The sequence below is a fragment of the Amblyraja radiata genome, chromosome 20, assembly GCF_010909765.2.
Source record: "Amblyraja radiata isolate CabotCenter1 chromosome 20, sAmbRad1.1.pri, whole genome shotgun sequence".
In the NCBI taxonomy this organism is placed as follows: Eukaryota; Metazoa; Chordata; class Chondrichthyes; order Rajiformes; family Rajidae; genus Amblyraja; species Amblyraja radiata.
The window spans coordinates 34,738,638-34,754,620 of NC_045975.1; the positions used below are offsets into that span (position 1 = coordinate 34,738,638).

General features: G+C 45.1%; 1 protein-coding gene across 1 annotated transcript in view; it reads left to right on the top strand.

The window, feature by feature from the left end:
* pamr1 (peptidase domain containing associated with muscle regeneration 1) overlaps positions 1–15,983 on the top strand; it is a 63,926-nt gene that overhangs the window by 24,948 nt on the left and 22,995 nt on the right. The window contains exons 6-7 of the mRNA XM_033039251.1: positions 8,397–8,504; positions 13,770–13,940. Of these exons, the coding sequence (XP_032895142.1) occupies positions 8,397–8,504; positions 13,770–13,940 (279 nt within the window). The remainder of the gene's footprint in view (positions 1–8,396; positions 8,505–13,769; positions 13,941–15,983) is intronic.

The following is a 15,983-nucleotide window of genomic DNA, read 5'->3' on the forward strand; positions in this document are numbered from 1 at the left end:
TCAGATTCAGATTCAGATTCAACTTTAATTGTCATTGTCCGTGTACAGCACAGAGACAACAAAATGCATTTAGCATCTCCCTGGAAGAGCGACATAGCATATGATTTGAATAAATATTTACATTAGCATATATACAGACATAGTGTTTTTCCTGTGGGAGGAGTGTCCGGGGGGGGGGGGTGATTGGCAGTCACCGAGGTACGTTGTTGAGTAGAGTGACAGCCGCCGGGAAGAAGCTGTTCCTGGACCTACTGGTTCGGCAACGGAGAGACCTGTAGCGTCTCCCGGATGGTAGGAGGGTAAACAGTCCATGGTTGGGGTGAGAGCAGTCCTTGGCGATGCTGAGCGCCCTCCGCAGACAACGCTTGCTTTGGACAGACTCAATGGAGGGGAGCGAGGAACCGGTGATGCGTTGGGCAATTTTCACCACCCTCTGCAATGCCTTCCGGTCGGAGAAAGAGCGGTTGCCATACCATACTGTGATGCAGTTGGTAAGGATGCTCTTGATGGTGCAGCGGTAGAAGTTCACCAGGATCTGAGGAGACAGATGGACCTTCTTCAGTCTCCTCAGGAAGAAGAGACGCTGGTGAGCCTTCTTGATCAGAGTTGAGGTATTGTGGGTCCAAGAGAGGTCATTGGAGATGTTGACTCCCAGGAACCTGAAGCTAGAAACACGTTCCACCTCCGTCCCGTTAATGTGGATGGAGGTGTGCGTGCCGCCCCTGGACTTCCTGAAGTCTACAATGAGCTCCTTGGTCTTCTTGGAGTTAAGGGCCAGGTTGTTGTCAGCGCACCATGCTGCTAAGTGCTGGACCTCCTCCCTATAGGCCGACTCATCGTTGTTGCTGATGAGGCCAATCACCGTTGTATCATCTGCATACTTGATGATGGTGTTAGTACCATGTACAGGTGTGCAGTCATAGGTGAAGAGGGAGTAAAGGAGGGGGCTCAGCACACAGCCCTGTGCTGAGTTCAGGGTGAGGGTTGAAGAGGTGTGCTTGTCTAACCTAACAGACTGTGGTCTGTTGGTTAGAAAGTCCAGTATCCAGTTACAGAGGGAGGGATCGATGCCCAGGTTACCGAGTTTGGTGATCAGTTTAGATGGTATAATGGTGTTGAATGCTGAGCTGTAATCGATGAACAGCATTCTTACGTAAGTGTCTCTGTTGTCGAGGGGGGAGAGGGCGGAGTGAAGTGCCGTTGAGATGGCATCCTCCGTACTCCTGTTCTTGCGGTAGGCAAACTGATAGGGATCCAGTGTGGGGGGTAGGCAGCTTTTGAGGTGTGCCAGGACCAGCCTCTCGAAGCACTTGGTGATGATGGGGGTAAGTGCAACTGGGCGGAAGTCGTTGAGGCTTGCCACAGTGGAGTGTTTTGGCACTGGCACGACGGAGGTGGTTTTAAGGCACGTGGGGACAACTGCTTGGGCAAGTGACAGGTTGAAGATGTCAGTCCAGACGTCTGTCAGTTGCGCAGCACAGGCCCTGAGCACGCGCCCGGGGATGCCGTCAGGGCGAGCAGCCTTACGTGCATTAGTCCTACTCAGTGCCACGTATACGTCGTAGGGGGTGAGTGTGAGGGGTTGGTGATCGGCAGGTAGCACAGCCTTGATGGCTGTCTCTAGATTGTCCCTGTCGAAGCGGCCATAGAAGTGATTAAGCTTCTCAAGGAAGGAGGCGTCGCTGGATGTGGGGGTGGTGTTGGAGGGTCTATAGTCCGTGATGGCCTGGATGCCTTGCCACATTCGTCGGGGGTCGGAGTTGTTGTTGAAGTGCTCCTCAATCCTGAGCTTATGGCAGTGCTTGGCCTTCTTGATGCCCCTCTTCAGGTTAGCCCTGGATGAGCTGTAGGCTCGAGCATCGCCTGACCTGAAAGCGGTGTCCCGTGCTTCCAGCAGTAGCCTGACTTCACTGTTCATCCATGGCTTCTGATTCGGGAATATGGTCACCTGTTTGAGGGAGGTGACACTATTGATGGTGGAGTTTATAAAGTCCAGAATAGAGGATGTGTAGGAATCAATGTCCGTGTGGGAGTCAAGGGTGGCCTGGGCTGCAAACGCCTTCCAGTCAGTGTTTCCAAAACACTGCTGAAGTGTGAAGTCCGCTTCCTCTGACCAGACTTTAACTGTCCTCACAGTTGGTTTAACCCGTCTGATGAGTGGGGAGTATTTAGGGAGCAGGAACAATGAGACGTGATCAGACTGACCAAGGTGGGGGAGGGGGATGGCTTTGTAAGCTTCAGCCATGTTGGTGTAGACTTTGTCCAGTGTCTTGTCTACTCTAGTGGGGAAGGAGACATGTTGGTGGAATTTGGGGAGTACAGTCTTCAGGTTAGAGTGATTGAAGTCACCCGCAACAATGAAGGCTGCCTCGGGGTTGTGCGTCTGTTGATTGCTAATGGCAGTATGCAGCTCTTTCATTGCAAGCTTGGCATTAGCATCAGGAGGGATATAGGCTGCAGTCACAACAGTGGAGGTGAACTCTCTGCGCAGATAGAACGGTCTGCATCTAACCAAGAGGAACTCAAGGTTAGCTGAGCAGTGACTCTCGATGATGGTGGAGGTCTCCCACAGCATCCTTGGGCCTTCTCTGACCCCTGTTGCTTCCAGGCAGGTGGCGAGTGGGCTTCCTCAAGCTCACTGTAGGAGCCAAGAATCTTGCGGGCAGGACAGACATTAGATCTGGTCCTTGGGGTCTTCCCTTTGGTGCTAGGCAGATATATTGGTCAGGATCTGGGATATCTTGTTGCATTTACACAGACAATTGATTAGACTGCTCTTGGAGTATTAGGTACAATTCTGGTCATCACACCACAGGAAGGATGCGGTAGCAATAGTGAGAATGCAGAAGAGCTTCACCTGGATGTTGTCTACAATGGCGGGCTGTAGTTATAAAGAGAGGATGGATAGTCGGGGTTTATTCTCACTGGAGATTAGGAGTAAGATGAGAGATGTATGGGGCATAGATTGGTTAGTCAATCTTTTTCTCAGGACAGGGGAGTCTGGAACTAGAGGGCCAAGGTTTAAGCCGAGAGGAGAGAAATGTAGAGGCAAGTCTGAGGCAGGAGGTACGTCCAAGTTAATCGTTAATCCGCTGCTGCGTCATGCTGTTTATTTTCAGCTCCTGTTGTTGGCCCGACACTCAATCTAAAAATTCTTGAGTCGGAGCCAGCAAAAAGATTATCCGGATGAGGCCATTAGCCCATTCCATGTCCCTGCCTCCACCTCCTCCTCCGGCAGCTCATTCCATACACCCACCACCCTTTGTTATCCCTCAGATTCCTATACAAGATTTCCCCCTTCATTTTAATCCCATGCCCTCCTGTTATCAGCCTGTTATCGATTCCCCTCCTCTGCGCAAGAGACTCTGTGCATCCACCAAGGTACAAGATACAAGATACATTTATTTGTCACATGTACCAATAGGTACAGTGAAATGTATGGATCTATTCCACCCATGATTTTATACACCTTTGTAAGATCCATGAAAGTGTCCACACAGATCAAGGGGATGGTGGAGAAGGCATTTGGTTTTCTTGTCTTCATTGGTTGGGGTACAGGGCATAAGAGATGGGATGTCATGTTGTAGCTGTGTAAGACATTGGTCCGATTGTACTTCTGTTTTGTGTATGGTTCGAGTCACCACAAAGCAGGAAAGACATGGTAGAATTAGAAAGAGTGTGGAAGATGCCATCATCTGGAATGGAGGGCTTCACTTACCATGAGACATTGTGTAGGTTGGGTTGGGTCGCACTGGAATGCAGGTGGGTGAGGGGTGACCATGTCTTGCAAAAACCTTGCCTCACACTGATCTCAGACCTACCCTTTCAACCTGTGACTTCTTGCCATTGTTTAACATGCACTAGCCTTCCTGATTTACGTCTTCCATTCCCTCCACTGTTTTGGATACCTCAAGATGATCACCTGATAAGAAGGTGAGAAAACCAAGGCTGCTTTGCTCTTTCATTGTAATTCAAGGCGGTGGGTGGTATCATCGAGTAAGTCTTTCGTGGGGTGGTCCAGTGTATGAAATTGTCCTTGTGCCTGGAGAATAGAGCTGGATGGAGTACGGGTGCAATCTGATCAGAGCATTGTGCCGCTTAGAAATAACTTGAAATAGAATGGGACATGAGAGAGTAACATGGCGTAGCATAGAAATGTGGTCACTATTGCAAACAGGAAAGCTGATTGCCAATTTGTACATGTCAAAGTCCCTAAATGAGAAACAATTATGTATTTTAAGGATGGTAGTTGAGGCTGGACTCCTTGGGGAAAAAAGTCATTTTCTTTTCTGTAAAGTGGTGCCCACGTACCGCTTGTTGTTGGCCCAATCCTTCTGTAACTTACTGCAAGGTCAGCTTGGGTTCTGTGCTGATGTTTCTGGGCAGGCCTTGAATCCACAGCCTTTCCACTCAGAAGTGAGAGACCAACCGTTCAGGTCAGGTTGAAAAACAGATTAAAAAGAACTGCAGATGCTGGATATCTGTGAAAATGAAAGCAGGAATTTCTGGAAACCGTCAGCAAATGAAGCAACTTCTGTGGATAGAGAAACTGAGTTAATGTTAACTTAAGATTATGACCTTTCAGCAGAACTGGGAAAGTTAGAAATCAAACATGTTTTAAGTTTCACAAAATGTATGTATGTGTGTGTGCATAGGAATGTGTATATAGGAATGTGTGTCTTGTATCTGCATATGTATGTGTGTGCATGTTGGTGCTTGAGCATGCAGATGTGTGTGTGTTCATATGTGCACCTGTATGTCTGTGTAGATTTGTATGTTCATGTGTGTGCATTCATATGTGTGTATATCTGTATGTTGTGTTTGTGCTTAAGCAGTTGCCTGCATATGAGTGTATATGCATGTGTGTATGCATGCATGTGTGCATCTTAGTATGGATGTCTGCACATCTATGTATGTACCTGTGTATGTGTGTGTATCTATGTATGTGTGTTTCTGCTTGAGCATATGCGTGCATGTCTTTGTATGTATGTGTGCGTATCCGTATATGTGTGTATCTGTGTGCATACGTGCATGCATGTGTGTATGTGTTGAGTTTAGTTCATTGTCAGGTGTACCAAGGTACAGTGAAATGCTTTTGTTGCGTGCTAACATGTTTGAACATGTGTGAACATGCATGTGTGTGATGCATGCGTTCATGCATGCATGCGTGCCTGCTTGGATTTGGGTATGTGTGCATGTGTGTGATTAGTGCGGGGGAGATGGATAGAAGTTCCAGCGCTCCATTATTTCAGATTTCTAGTATCTACTGTATTTTGTATCTCACGGTTCCAATATTGCTTTCTCTCCTCGATTCCCATTAATCTCTTATTTATATCTTGCACAGACAGACTGCTGTGATGTATGTATTCATCACAAGCCAGTTATCACAAACTAGCTCCAAGCATTGCAAGCTTGCTGTAAGCACCATTTTTAAGCATTTCATCACCCTCTCTCAGCCAGCACCAACTGTATTGTTCAGTCCCTCTTGCATTCACTTTATCACAGGCACTTCCTTTGTTCACTTTACCCTTCTCCTTTCTCTCCAACCTAATACATATTTGATTTCTGACTTTTGTTGCTTCTGATGAAAGATCATCGACTGAAATATTAACTCTTCCACAGATGCTGTCTGACCTGCTGTGCATATCCAACGTTTTCTGTTTCATACATTGTTTGTATTATGTAGTTCAACACCATGAGGTCTTATTGATCCCTAATCTGCTCTGGCTGCATCATCCATGGATACAGTGGACAACCGGTGGAGTCAATGCATTGAACATCACTCCTTTTTGCTCTGCCATACTTTATTCTGATGCCACATGCTTTTTTTTCCATCAGCTTATGCATATTGACAATTTTCTAACTCCTGGGGTTTATCTTCAGAATCAGCTGACTGTGAGTGGAGAAATATCTGGATACTGAATGTATCTAATTTTCCATAGGTTTCTGAATTCATACGGCTGATGGAAGCTGAGACAGTCATGATCCAGTCTAGGGTGAAGACGGGCAGCCCCTTTGCTCACCATTAATACGTAGCTTCTTCTCAGGATGTTGTACGATGGCAAGAGAGGAAAAATGGGGCGATAGAAATGTGGTAGACCCCCATTATTGATTTTTTTAAAAAAAGTGTCTTCTTCACGTGGCCTCTTCTAAATGTTTATATGTTCAAGACGTAAGTAAGGCCGCATTCAGGGCATTGCGTTCAATTTTGGTCGGCTTGCTATAGGAATTATGCCATTAAGCTGGAAAGGTGTTGAGAAGATTTACGATGTTGCCAGGACTCGTGTGCCTGAGTTGTGGGCAGATGTTGAATGATGATCTTATAGAGGTGTATAAAATCATGAAGGGAATGCACAAACGTGAATGCACAAAGTCCTTTTCCCAGTAGAGGAGAATCAAAACCTAGGAAGTCATTGAGACAGGTACAATAACAACATTTAAACGACATTTGGTCAGGTGCATGGATATAGAAAGGTTTAGCGGTGTAAGGCTGAATGTGGCTAAGTAGGGCCGGCTATGATGCAAGGACAGCAAGGACAAGTTCGGGCGAAGGGTCTGTCTCCGTGCTGTTTGACTCTATGACTGATGCCACCTGCATACCCTACCCATCCCAATCCTGCCTTGCCTCACCTCTGTCCTTACACCCTGCTCCCACTTGCCTCACAACCACAGAGGATTGGACGAAACACTGATGAATCTGAGCTGACTGGCTTGGAGCTTCCATCCCTTGCCACATTGGGGGAGATTGGGGAGTGGAGGCTACTCTTGCCAGCTGGTGACAGGTAATGCCTGGTTCCGTCCGGCCCAGCCCAGCAGAGTTTCCTTGTTCTACCTTGCACTGAGATTCTTGGATCTACCTTTATCAAATCATAACATAGACGGAGTACAAAGTCCAGGATTGATCTAAGAAACAGATCTATTTTGCAAGGTTAGTTTATCATCTGGCATTTCCACCCACTGCTGCCATAATGCCTAAAGTAGAAGCTGGACTCCAAACATAGCTCATTAGAACCACTTACAATTAGCCTGTAATACTTAAAGCTGGCCAGTGATGCCTGAAACTAGCCTGAAATGCCTAAAGCTAGTCAGTGATGCCTAAAGCTAGCCTGCGATACATTAATGAAGTTTAAATTTAGCCTGCAAGGCTTACAGCTAGCCTGTAATGCTTAAACTTGGTCTGTAACTCACAGCTAACCGGTAATGCTTTAAAATTAGCATGTAATACAGCTAGCCTGTAATGCTTAAATATGACCTGTAATTCTTACAGCTAACTGGCAATGCTTCAAGTTAGCATGTAATACTTACAGCTAGCCTGAAATGCTTAAAGGTAACCTGTAATACTTGAAGCCAGCTTGTAATGCTTAAAGCTAGACTGTAATGCCTAAAGTTAGCCTGCAATGCCTAAAGTTGGTTTATAATAAAGTTAGACTGTGAGGCATAAAGATAGGCTGAACCACCTAACATTTGACTGAGGAAACAGCTCCAGCTGAGCCACTGTGGTAAGAATTTCAGAACAAAGGATTGCAGGTCATGGAAATGAGAGGCAGCTTTGAGTGTGTACAAGGCTGCAGCACAGATGAAGCAGCAGATTGCCATGTTTTTCTCGAGGCAGTCGATATTAGGGGGGAGTAGAAGGAGGTGAAGAGTTTGGAACTTACGACGATGGTTAGAAGGAATGCTGGGGTCGGGAATTCTGACTGAATCCCATCAAGGCCACCCAATCTAAAACGAGCAACATAGGAAATAGGTGCAGGAGTAGGCCATTCGGCCCTTCGAGCCTGCACCGCCATTCAATATGATCATGGCTGATCATCCAACTCAGCATCCTGTACCTGCCTTCTCTCCATACCCTCTGATCCCTTTAGCCACAAGGGCCACATGTAACTCCCTCTTAAATATAGCCAATGAACTGGCCTCAACTACCTTCTGTGGTAGAGAATTCCAGAGATTCACCACTCTCTGTGTGAAAAATGTTTTCCTCATCTCGGTCCTAAAACATTTCCCCCTTATCCTTAAACTGTGACCCCTTGTTCTGGACTTCCCCAACATCGGGAACAATCTTCCTGCATCTAGCCTGTCCAACCCCTTAAGAATCTTGTAAGTTTCTATAAGACCCCCCCTCAATCTTCTAAATTCTAGCGAGTACAAGCCGAGTCTATCCAGTCTTTCTTCATATGAAAGACCTGACATCCCAGGAATCAGTCTGGTGAACCTTCTCTGTACACCCTCTATGGCAAGAATGTATTTCCTCAGATTAGGAGACCAAAACTGTACACAATACTCCAGGTGTGGTCTCACCAAGACCCTGTACAACTGCAGTAGAACCTCCCTGCTCCTATACTCAAATCCTTTTGCTATGAATCGGAAAGCCATGCTTGTCTCTTGTTGCCTTTCAGTGTGCTCCTCATCGCCATGCTTGCACGATGGGATGTGTCTCCGGCTCGGACTTGCCAACTATGAATGTGCTTGTCTGGCTGGGTACACTGGCAAACGCTGTGAAAACAGTAAGTATTAAGGTTTGTGCCAACTTTAGCCTGTAGATACATCATGCTCAGAGCCTTCGTGCATTATTGCAGCTGGAATGTGTGGAATTATTTGGAGAGACTGGGCCCTAACCGAGCTGTGTTTGTTCTGTATCGCACTGGAGCTTAAATGGTGAAAGGCTCGATAGTCTCAGCAGGTCAAGCAACAGCCATTGACCGTAAACTTAATGTTTCAGTTTAATGACCTTTCAGTTTCTCTCTCCGCAGATGCTGCCTGGCCTGCCGACTATTTCCAACATTTACTGTTTCATTTCAGATTTTTGGCATCTGCGGTATTTTAGTTATGGAGTTACCTACTACATTTTGTTCAGACTCCGATAAAGCTCTAATAACTGATGAAGGGTCTCGACCTGAACGTCACCCATTCCTTCTCTCCAGACATGCTGCCAGTCCCGCTGAGTTACTCCAGCATTTTGTGCCTATCTTTGATTTAATCCAGCATCTGCAGTTCTTTCCTACACAAGCTCTAATAGCTGTCAGGTTGTCAATCCTTACTCCTGCCATACGCCAGAATTTCATCAGCTATGCTGAGTAGTTTAGGTGGAGTAGGTTGACCTGGTAAAGGAAAGCCCAAGCCTCAGGGAGGATGGTAAACGTTAAACTAGCAAGGTCTTCAGGCAAGTGAGGATTTGAAACAAAATGTCAGACTCAGCGTTGCTCAATTAAAATGGAAGATAACAGCTGAGTTGCCTGGTCCCACACACCATGATCGAATCATTGAGTCAGACATCATGCACCAGGCCCCTTGGCCCATTGAGTCTGTGACAGCCATCAAGCTCCTATTTACACTAACCCTACATTGATCCAATATTATTTTCCACATATTCCCACCATCTCTCCCCAGATTCTATCAATCATCTACAGACTAGGTAGAATTTATGGTGGCCAATTATTCAATCCAGTCAGGAATGAGGGAGGTAATGGAACACCCGGGGGAAACCCATGTGGTCACAGGAAGAATGTGCAAACCATACAAAGACCAAAGGTCAGAATGGAATCCAGTAAACTGGTGTTGCTCCATTAGGGGAGTTTGGGCCGTGAATTTAGTTACATAATTCTGAAGAAAGAATTGGGAATCTTTGTATTTATACAAATCATAGACTTCTATAGAATCAATGATCGCAGAATTAATGATCCCCACTCTTTAGCTTTCTTGGGGCCACGGATATAATGTACTTCTAAACATTATCCAGTAGGTGTGTTTTTGTAACTTTCTAATTCCAAATAAACCGCAGCCTAAAACTCAATCTTTTAAAAATGTCATTGATCAATGGTTGAATTGGTATGAATGAAGAGACTTCAATAGGTCGTTCCATATACTTACCACTCTCCGTGCGAAGAGGTTGCCACCCAAGTTCATAGTAAATCTTGCATCTCACGTCTTACTTATTATAAAGCAGAAAAAGGCCATTCAGCCCGTCGGATCAGTGCTAGTCTCCAATTCTTTTACATATTCCCATCAACTAATCTTTGCTACTTTGTCACTTGCCTACAGAAAGGAGTAAATTACTATAGTAAATGAACGTGCATGCAGACCTTTGCGATGTGGAAAGAACAGCAAGATTGTGCAGACTCCACACAGACAGCACCTGCGGTCAGGATCAAACCCAAGTGTTCATAAGTTCATAATTTAATAAGTGATAGGAGCACAATTAGGCCATTCGGCCCATCAAGTCTACTTTGCCATTCAATCATGGCTGATCTATCTTTCCCTCTTAATCCCATTCTCCCGCCTTCTCCCCATAACCTCTGCCTTAAAAATATCCATGGACTTGGCCTCCACAACCTTCTGTGGAAATGAATTCCGCAGATTCACCATCCAAGTGTAAGTGAATGGAGCTGTGAGGCAGCAGCATCTACTGCTGCAACTCCATGCCGCCTCTGTCATATTCATTGGTATTGCGAGCTGAGAGAAAATATTGATGGTGTGCCTTTGCTTTGATTTTCTGACACTCTTTATATATCATTGGAAGGTTTAATATCAGAGAAGGTCAGGATCCTGATGCAATGCTGAGGATTGTTTTCATTGTCTCACAGATGACAGATCTGAGAGATAGTTTAGAAAACCGTCAAATAACTGGACTTTGTCTGAATTTGATGGACCGATCCTTTTAATTCATGCTGAAATCTAGTAAAACCTGGTAACTCTTTAATGGAATATCTAAATAACCTCTTCCTGTCTTAATGATTGGTTGATAGTTGCAAATCTCATGAGTAGGAGCGATTTAAACTCCTCAGGAAAAAACCCAACAGTTATAAATTATTGTGCAGGAAGGAACTGCAGATGCTGGTTTAAACCGAAGATAGACACAAAATGCTGGAGTAACTCAGCAGAACAGGTAGCATCTCGGGATAGAAGGAATGGGTGATGTTTCGGGTCTGAAGAAGGGACTCAGCCCGAAACGTCATCCATTCCTTCTCTCCAGAGACGCTGCCTGTCCCGCTGTGTTACTCCAGCATGTTGTGTCTATCTACAGTTTTAAATTATTTTTAGGTTGCAATTCCTGGAAGTCCAAGTAGATTTAAAAGTTAGCTACAAAGGTTACGTTTACTAATAAGTGTGGCGTAGCGGTAGAGTTGCTGCCTTACAACGAATGCAGCGCCGGAGACCCGGGTTCAATCCTGACTACGGGTGCTGTCTGTACGGAGTTTGTACGTTCTCCCCGTGACCTGCGTAGATTTCCACCGAGATCCTCGGTTTCCTCCCACACTCCAAAGACGTGCAGGTATGTAGGTTAATTGGCTTGGTAAATGTAAAAAAAATTGTCCCTAGTTGGTATAGGATAATGTTAATGTGCGGGAATCGCTGGTCGTCACGGACTCGGTGGCCGAAAGGACCTGTTTCCGCGCAGTAACTCTAAACTAAACTAAGAATAAGAATATTTTATTATTTTACGGTTGAAGTTACTGTAGTTATTGTCCCCTGATTCCCATCGACCTCCTCCAGATTCTACTGCTTACTTACATACATTGGGCAAGTTACCGTGAGTTACAGGGAGAACAGGCAAACTCCACACAGGTGGTCAGGGTTGGACCCAGAACACAGGATTAAGAAAACCATTGCGTACATGGATGGCAAGAAGATCTCAGTTGTAAAATGTTCATGTTCTTGCTTTCTGAATGCTAATCTTTAGCTTGACAGAGAGCTGAGGTAATTAGTCTAACGCTGTCCCAACCTGGGGATTTGCGACTGAGTTCGTCTGCAGTCCTTCAGCGCACAGGGGACCTATAATTCACTGCAAATCGAGGTGAGTTCGCATTTGCTGGCTGGTCTAACGCCACTTCTTGTGGGAGGAGATTCACCATGATGTTGCCTGGCTAGGAGAAGGTTAGTTATGGGTTGAGATTAGATGGGTTGTGATTAGATAGGCTGTGTTTCCTGGAATGAAGGAGGCTGAGAGGTTACCTGATAGATGTGATGAAAATGACAGGAAACATAGAAAGGGTAGAAGTTCAAAATTATTATTTTTCCATGATAGGGGTATCACAAACAAGAGAGCGTAGTATTAAGGTGATAGCTTAAAGGGGATCTGAGGGCAAGGTTTTCCACACACAGAGATAGACACAACGTGCTGGAGTAACTCAGCGAGTCAGGCAGCATCTCTGGAGAAAATGAATAGGTGTCGTTTCGGGTTGAGACCCTCCCACACAGAGAGTAGTTAACATCTGGAGCTTGCTGCCAGAGAATGTGGTGGAATCAGATGCATCCACACTCTTAACAGGATTTAGACAAACACTTAATTGGTCAAGGCATAGAGAATATGGTCCTAATGCAGGCAAATTGGATTAATGCAGATGGTGGGAAAAAATGGTGTGCACTTGATGGGCAGAAGGGCCCATTACTGTGCTGTACTCTATCACTCTGTGACTTTATCTTGGTGGCCAGAAGGTCAAGAGAAACACAACACCAATATAACGAGGATCAAATGGCATTAATTGTGCACTGTGTGGAGTAATGTTAAACTCACATTTTATCAAAAGGCTTGTGATTTCATAATGGAAAATACAACAGTTGCTGGAAATCTGAATGAAAACAGAAAATGCTGTAATTATTAGCAGGACATACGGCATCTGAGGAGATTCCTGTTACATCATGTTCCATCCGTTCCCTTATGGATTTATGACTAGCCATTATGTATTTATGGTTCCTAAAAATCAAAACATTCTTTACATATCTCCCTTGCCCATTTTGTCACATATTTAAAAACCATCAGAAAGTCTCTACACCTTTCAAAGCAAAAACAGTCCTATCCTGTTTGATCTTTCCTGACAGATGTTTCAGTAAATCCTTGTAAGCTTTTATGAATGTTCTCCAGTACTTCCATGCCCATGTTTCTGGTTTGCCAGCAGTCCAGAGCGATGCAAGGAAGGCCAGACCAAGACCTTGGAAATGTTTAACACAACTTCATTGCCTCACTAAACTGTGATGCTGCTTCTAATAATTTTGTCATAATTTTTCTAGATCCCTTTTAGTTTTCTACACTTCTCATTTATTAAACTGTAGATTTATTCCCAAGCCTCAACACCTAACATTTGCAGAGATAAACTTTCATTTGCCACTTAGTGAATATGTCTGCCTGTTTCCTAATGCCTTCTGGATGCTGCATTGTAAGATAAAGGACCCTGTTCTGATACCAAGTTCCTTGTTTCTGTCTGAATCACAGTGGTCCCAGCATTGGGTTTTGTCGTTGTCTGTCTTCCTCCAATCTGAATGAGTACCCTTTCCCTCAACTCCCCTTTTATTTGGTTAATTTGTCTTCCAGTCAGCGACTTCCCCATGGGCTAATTATGGGTCGACAAAGGGGAGCCTTTTCAACACAGAATGGAGACTTCATATCTAAATATCATCTCTACATCATAAATTTACCACCTGACATTTACAAGCCCCATGTGTAATTGTGAAGGTCCTCACCTGTGTCCAAGTAGCTCACACAGTCAGTGAACCTTAGCAACTAGTGTGGGAGACTCTATCTGTGAGAATTGTCTCCCAGCAATACTCATGAAATATTCAATGAGTGCAAATTGGGGAAGGCTTTGGTTCTCCTTGTGAAGAAATCTCACAGAGATCTGGGATTTTCCCACTGTGGTCTCCAGGAATTGTTCAAACTTGTTGTGAGGGGGAGGGTTGTCTTTCTGTTAATTGTTAAATGTTCTTGAATTTGCATGCTTGCAGGATTTGTTAAATGTCTGCAGCAAAGTGAGTTTATCAACTATGTGACCTGTCAGTGGTGATATGTAGGAATACGTTGGCCCCGGTCAATGGGACGATGGAAGGGGATGACTTCCGATTTGGCTCCCAGGTCTACTTCGGTTGCCATGAGGAGTTCCACTTGGTTGGAAGTAACGTTGCCACTTGCCAACTGGATGGGACATGGAGCTCAAGTGCGCCACACTGTGGTAAGGCTCTTCAATACGCCATGTTTTGGGAGGCAGAGACCACATTTCCATGTGAGGATGGGGTTGGAGGGCTATGGGGAATACATCTACGATTTAGTCTCCACAAGGTTAAATGACACCTCACATGGATGGATACTCCTCTATAGTAATACCCTGTCAGGATATTATCATTTATCAGTAGGGGAATTAGATGCAAACAAAGACCGTTGGCAGAGCTGTGCCTCACAGCACTGGAGACACAAGTTCAATCCTAACTCCTGGTACTACCTGTGTGGAGTTTGCTCTTCTCTCTGTGGCCATGTGGGTTTCCTTCAGGTGTTCCAGTTTCCTCACACATCCCATAGGTGTGCGGATTTTTAGGTTAATCCCCTGTGATATTGCTCCAAGCGTGTTGGAGCTGGATGCGAAAGTGGGATAACAAGTCCTTGAAAACTTTTGATGAGTAAAGAGGTTAAAACGTTATTGGGGACAGCTGGAAATGCAGAGATGAGGGTACAGAGGAGACTCAAGAAACTGCAGTTGCTGGAAGTCTGAGCAACTAACAAAGTGCTGGAGAAACCCGATGGGTCAGGCAGCATCTGTGGAGGGAATCGACAGTTGATGTTTCAGGTCAGGACACTTCCTCAGACTGATAGGAGTTGTGCGGGAGAAAGCTAGAAAAGAGAGGTGGGAGGGAGGAAACGGCAGAGCCTGGTGAGTGATTGGTGGGTACAGGTGAGGGTGTTTTGATTTTCAGACGGGTAGTGTAAGTGACAAAGGCTTGAGGTGAAAATGAGACAAAAAGGTGTCGGATTAGGAGGAGGAGTGAAATATGTGGAAGGGAGTGGGCATAGGAGGATAAAAGGGAAATGGGGGACTCGGATGGGAGATGAGTGTACAAAGGAGGAGAAAGGATTAGGTTGTCTAGGAGGGATGGAAGATGGTCAGGATCGAACCTGGGTCGCAGGAGCTGTGGGACAGTCACTCTACTAGCTGTGCCACCGTGCCGCCCAGAATGACATCACTGATAAATTCTGTCACTCATTTTGATTTGAACAAGAGTCTTGAAGTCAACAAAATGCCTTTTATCTCCTGCCGCAGTACTGTGGATGGAAGAGAATTTAAAGAGCAGTGTTCATGTAACTAATCTCAGCCACCCAGTCACAGTTTTCTCTGCTGCTTAAACTGAAGATGGGCTCAATCATTTTACACTATAGGAGTTTCTTCTCCCAGTGGCTGGTGAATCTCTGGAGTTCTCTGCCTCAGAGGATTGTGCAGATGGGTCAATGGGAGTATTTAAAGAAAGGTAGATACATTTTTGGAAGATTGAATGCTGTGTGGAACTGGCACAGAAGAGTAGATGAGGTCGGGGTAGATCGGCCATGTATATACTAAATAGTAGGGCAGGCATGAGGGGCCGAGTGGCCTACTCCTGCTCCGGATTATGTGCTCTCTTGGGATGACATCATCTACATACTTCCAGAAAAGGTCAACATGCTTCCAAGATGGCGTCCAACCCAGGCGAATTTTTGCGTGCTAACCGCAGAAGCAGATCTACAATCACATATGATAATCGCTCCACATTCTTAAATCTCTATTCCTTATACACGGTAAATGGTTCGATTGTAATCATGTATTATCTTTCTGTTGACTGGTTAGCACACAACAAAAAGATGTTCAATCGGTACACGTGACAATAAACTACTAAACTAAGGTTAGCTGAACCTATACCAGTGTGGTATCGGGGAGGGGGGGGGGGGATTTGTGTCTAATTTGTGTGAACACATAATGGCCATGTACCCAGGCCCCAAGTGCCCAAGCTTTGCTGCTGCATTCAGCTTCCTGGGCATCATGTGTTACTTCACCCTGGTGATGCATAATTTATTCTCCAGATTCTAAAACATGTCGGGGTGGGGTATTTTCTCCTCAGTCATTAGTGCTAAATGTCTACTTCAAAAGCAGAATACATGCAGAGATGTTGCACTATTGTGCATCTGGGTCCTCTTGCTAATAAGGACATAAGGGATAGGAGTAGGAAGAGGTTATTTGGCACTCATATCTTTT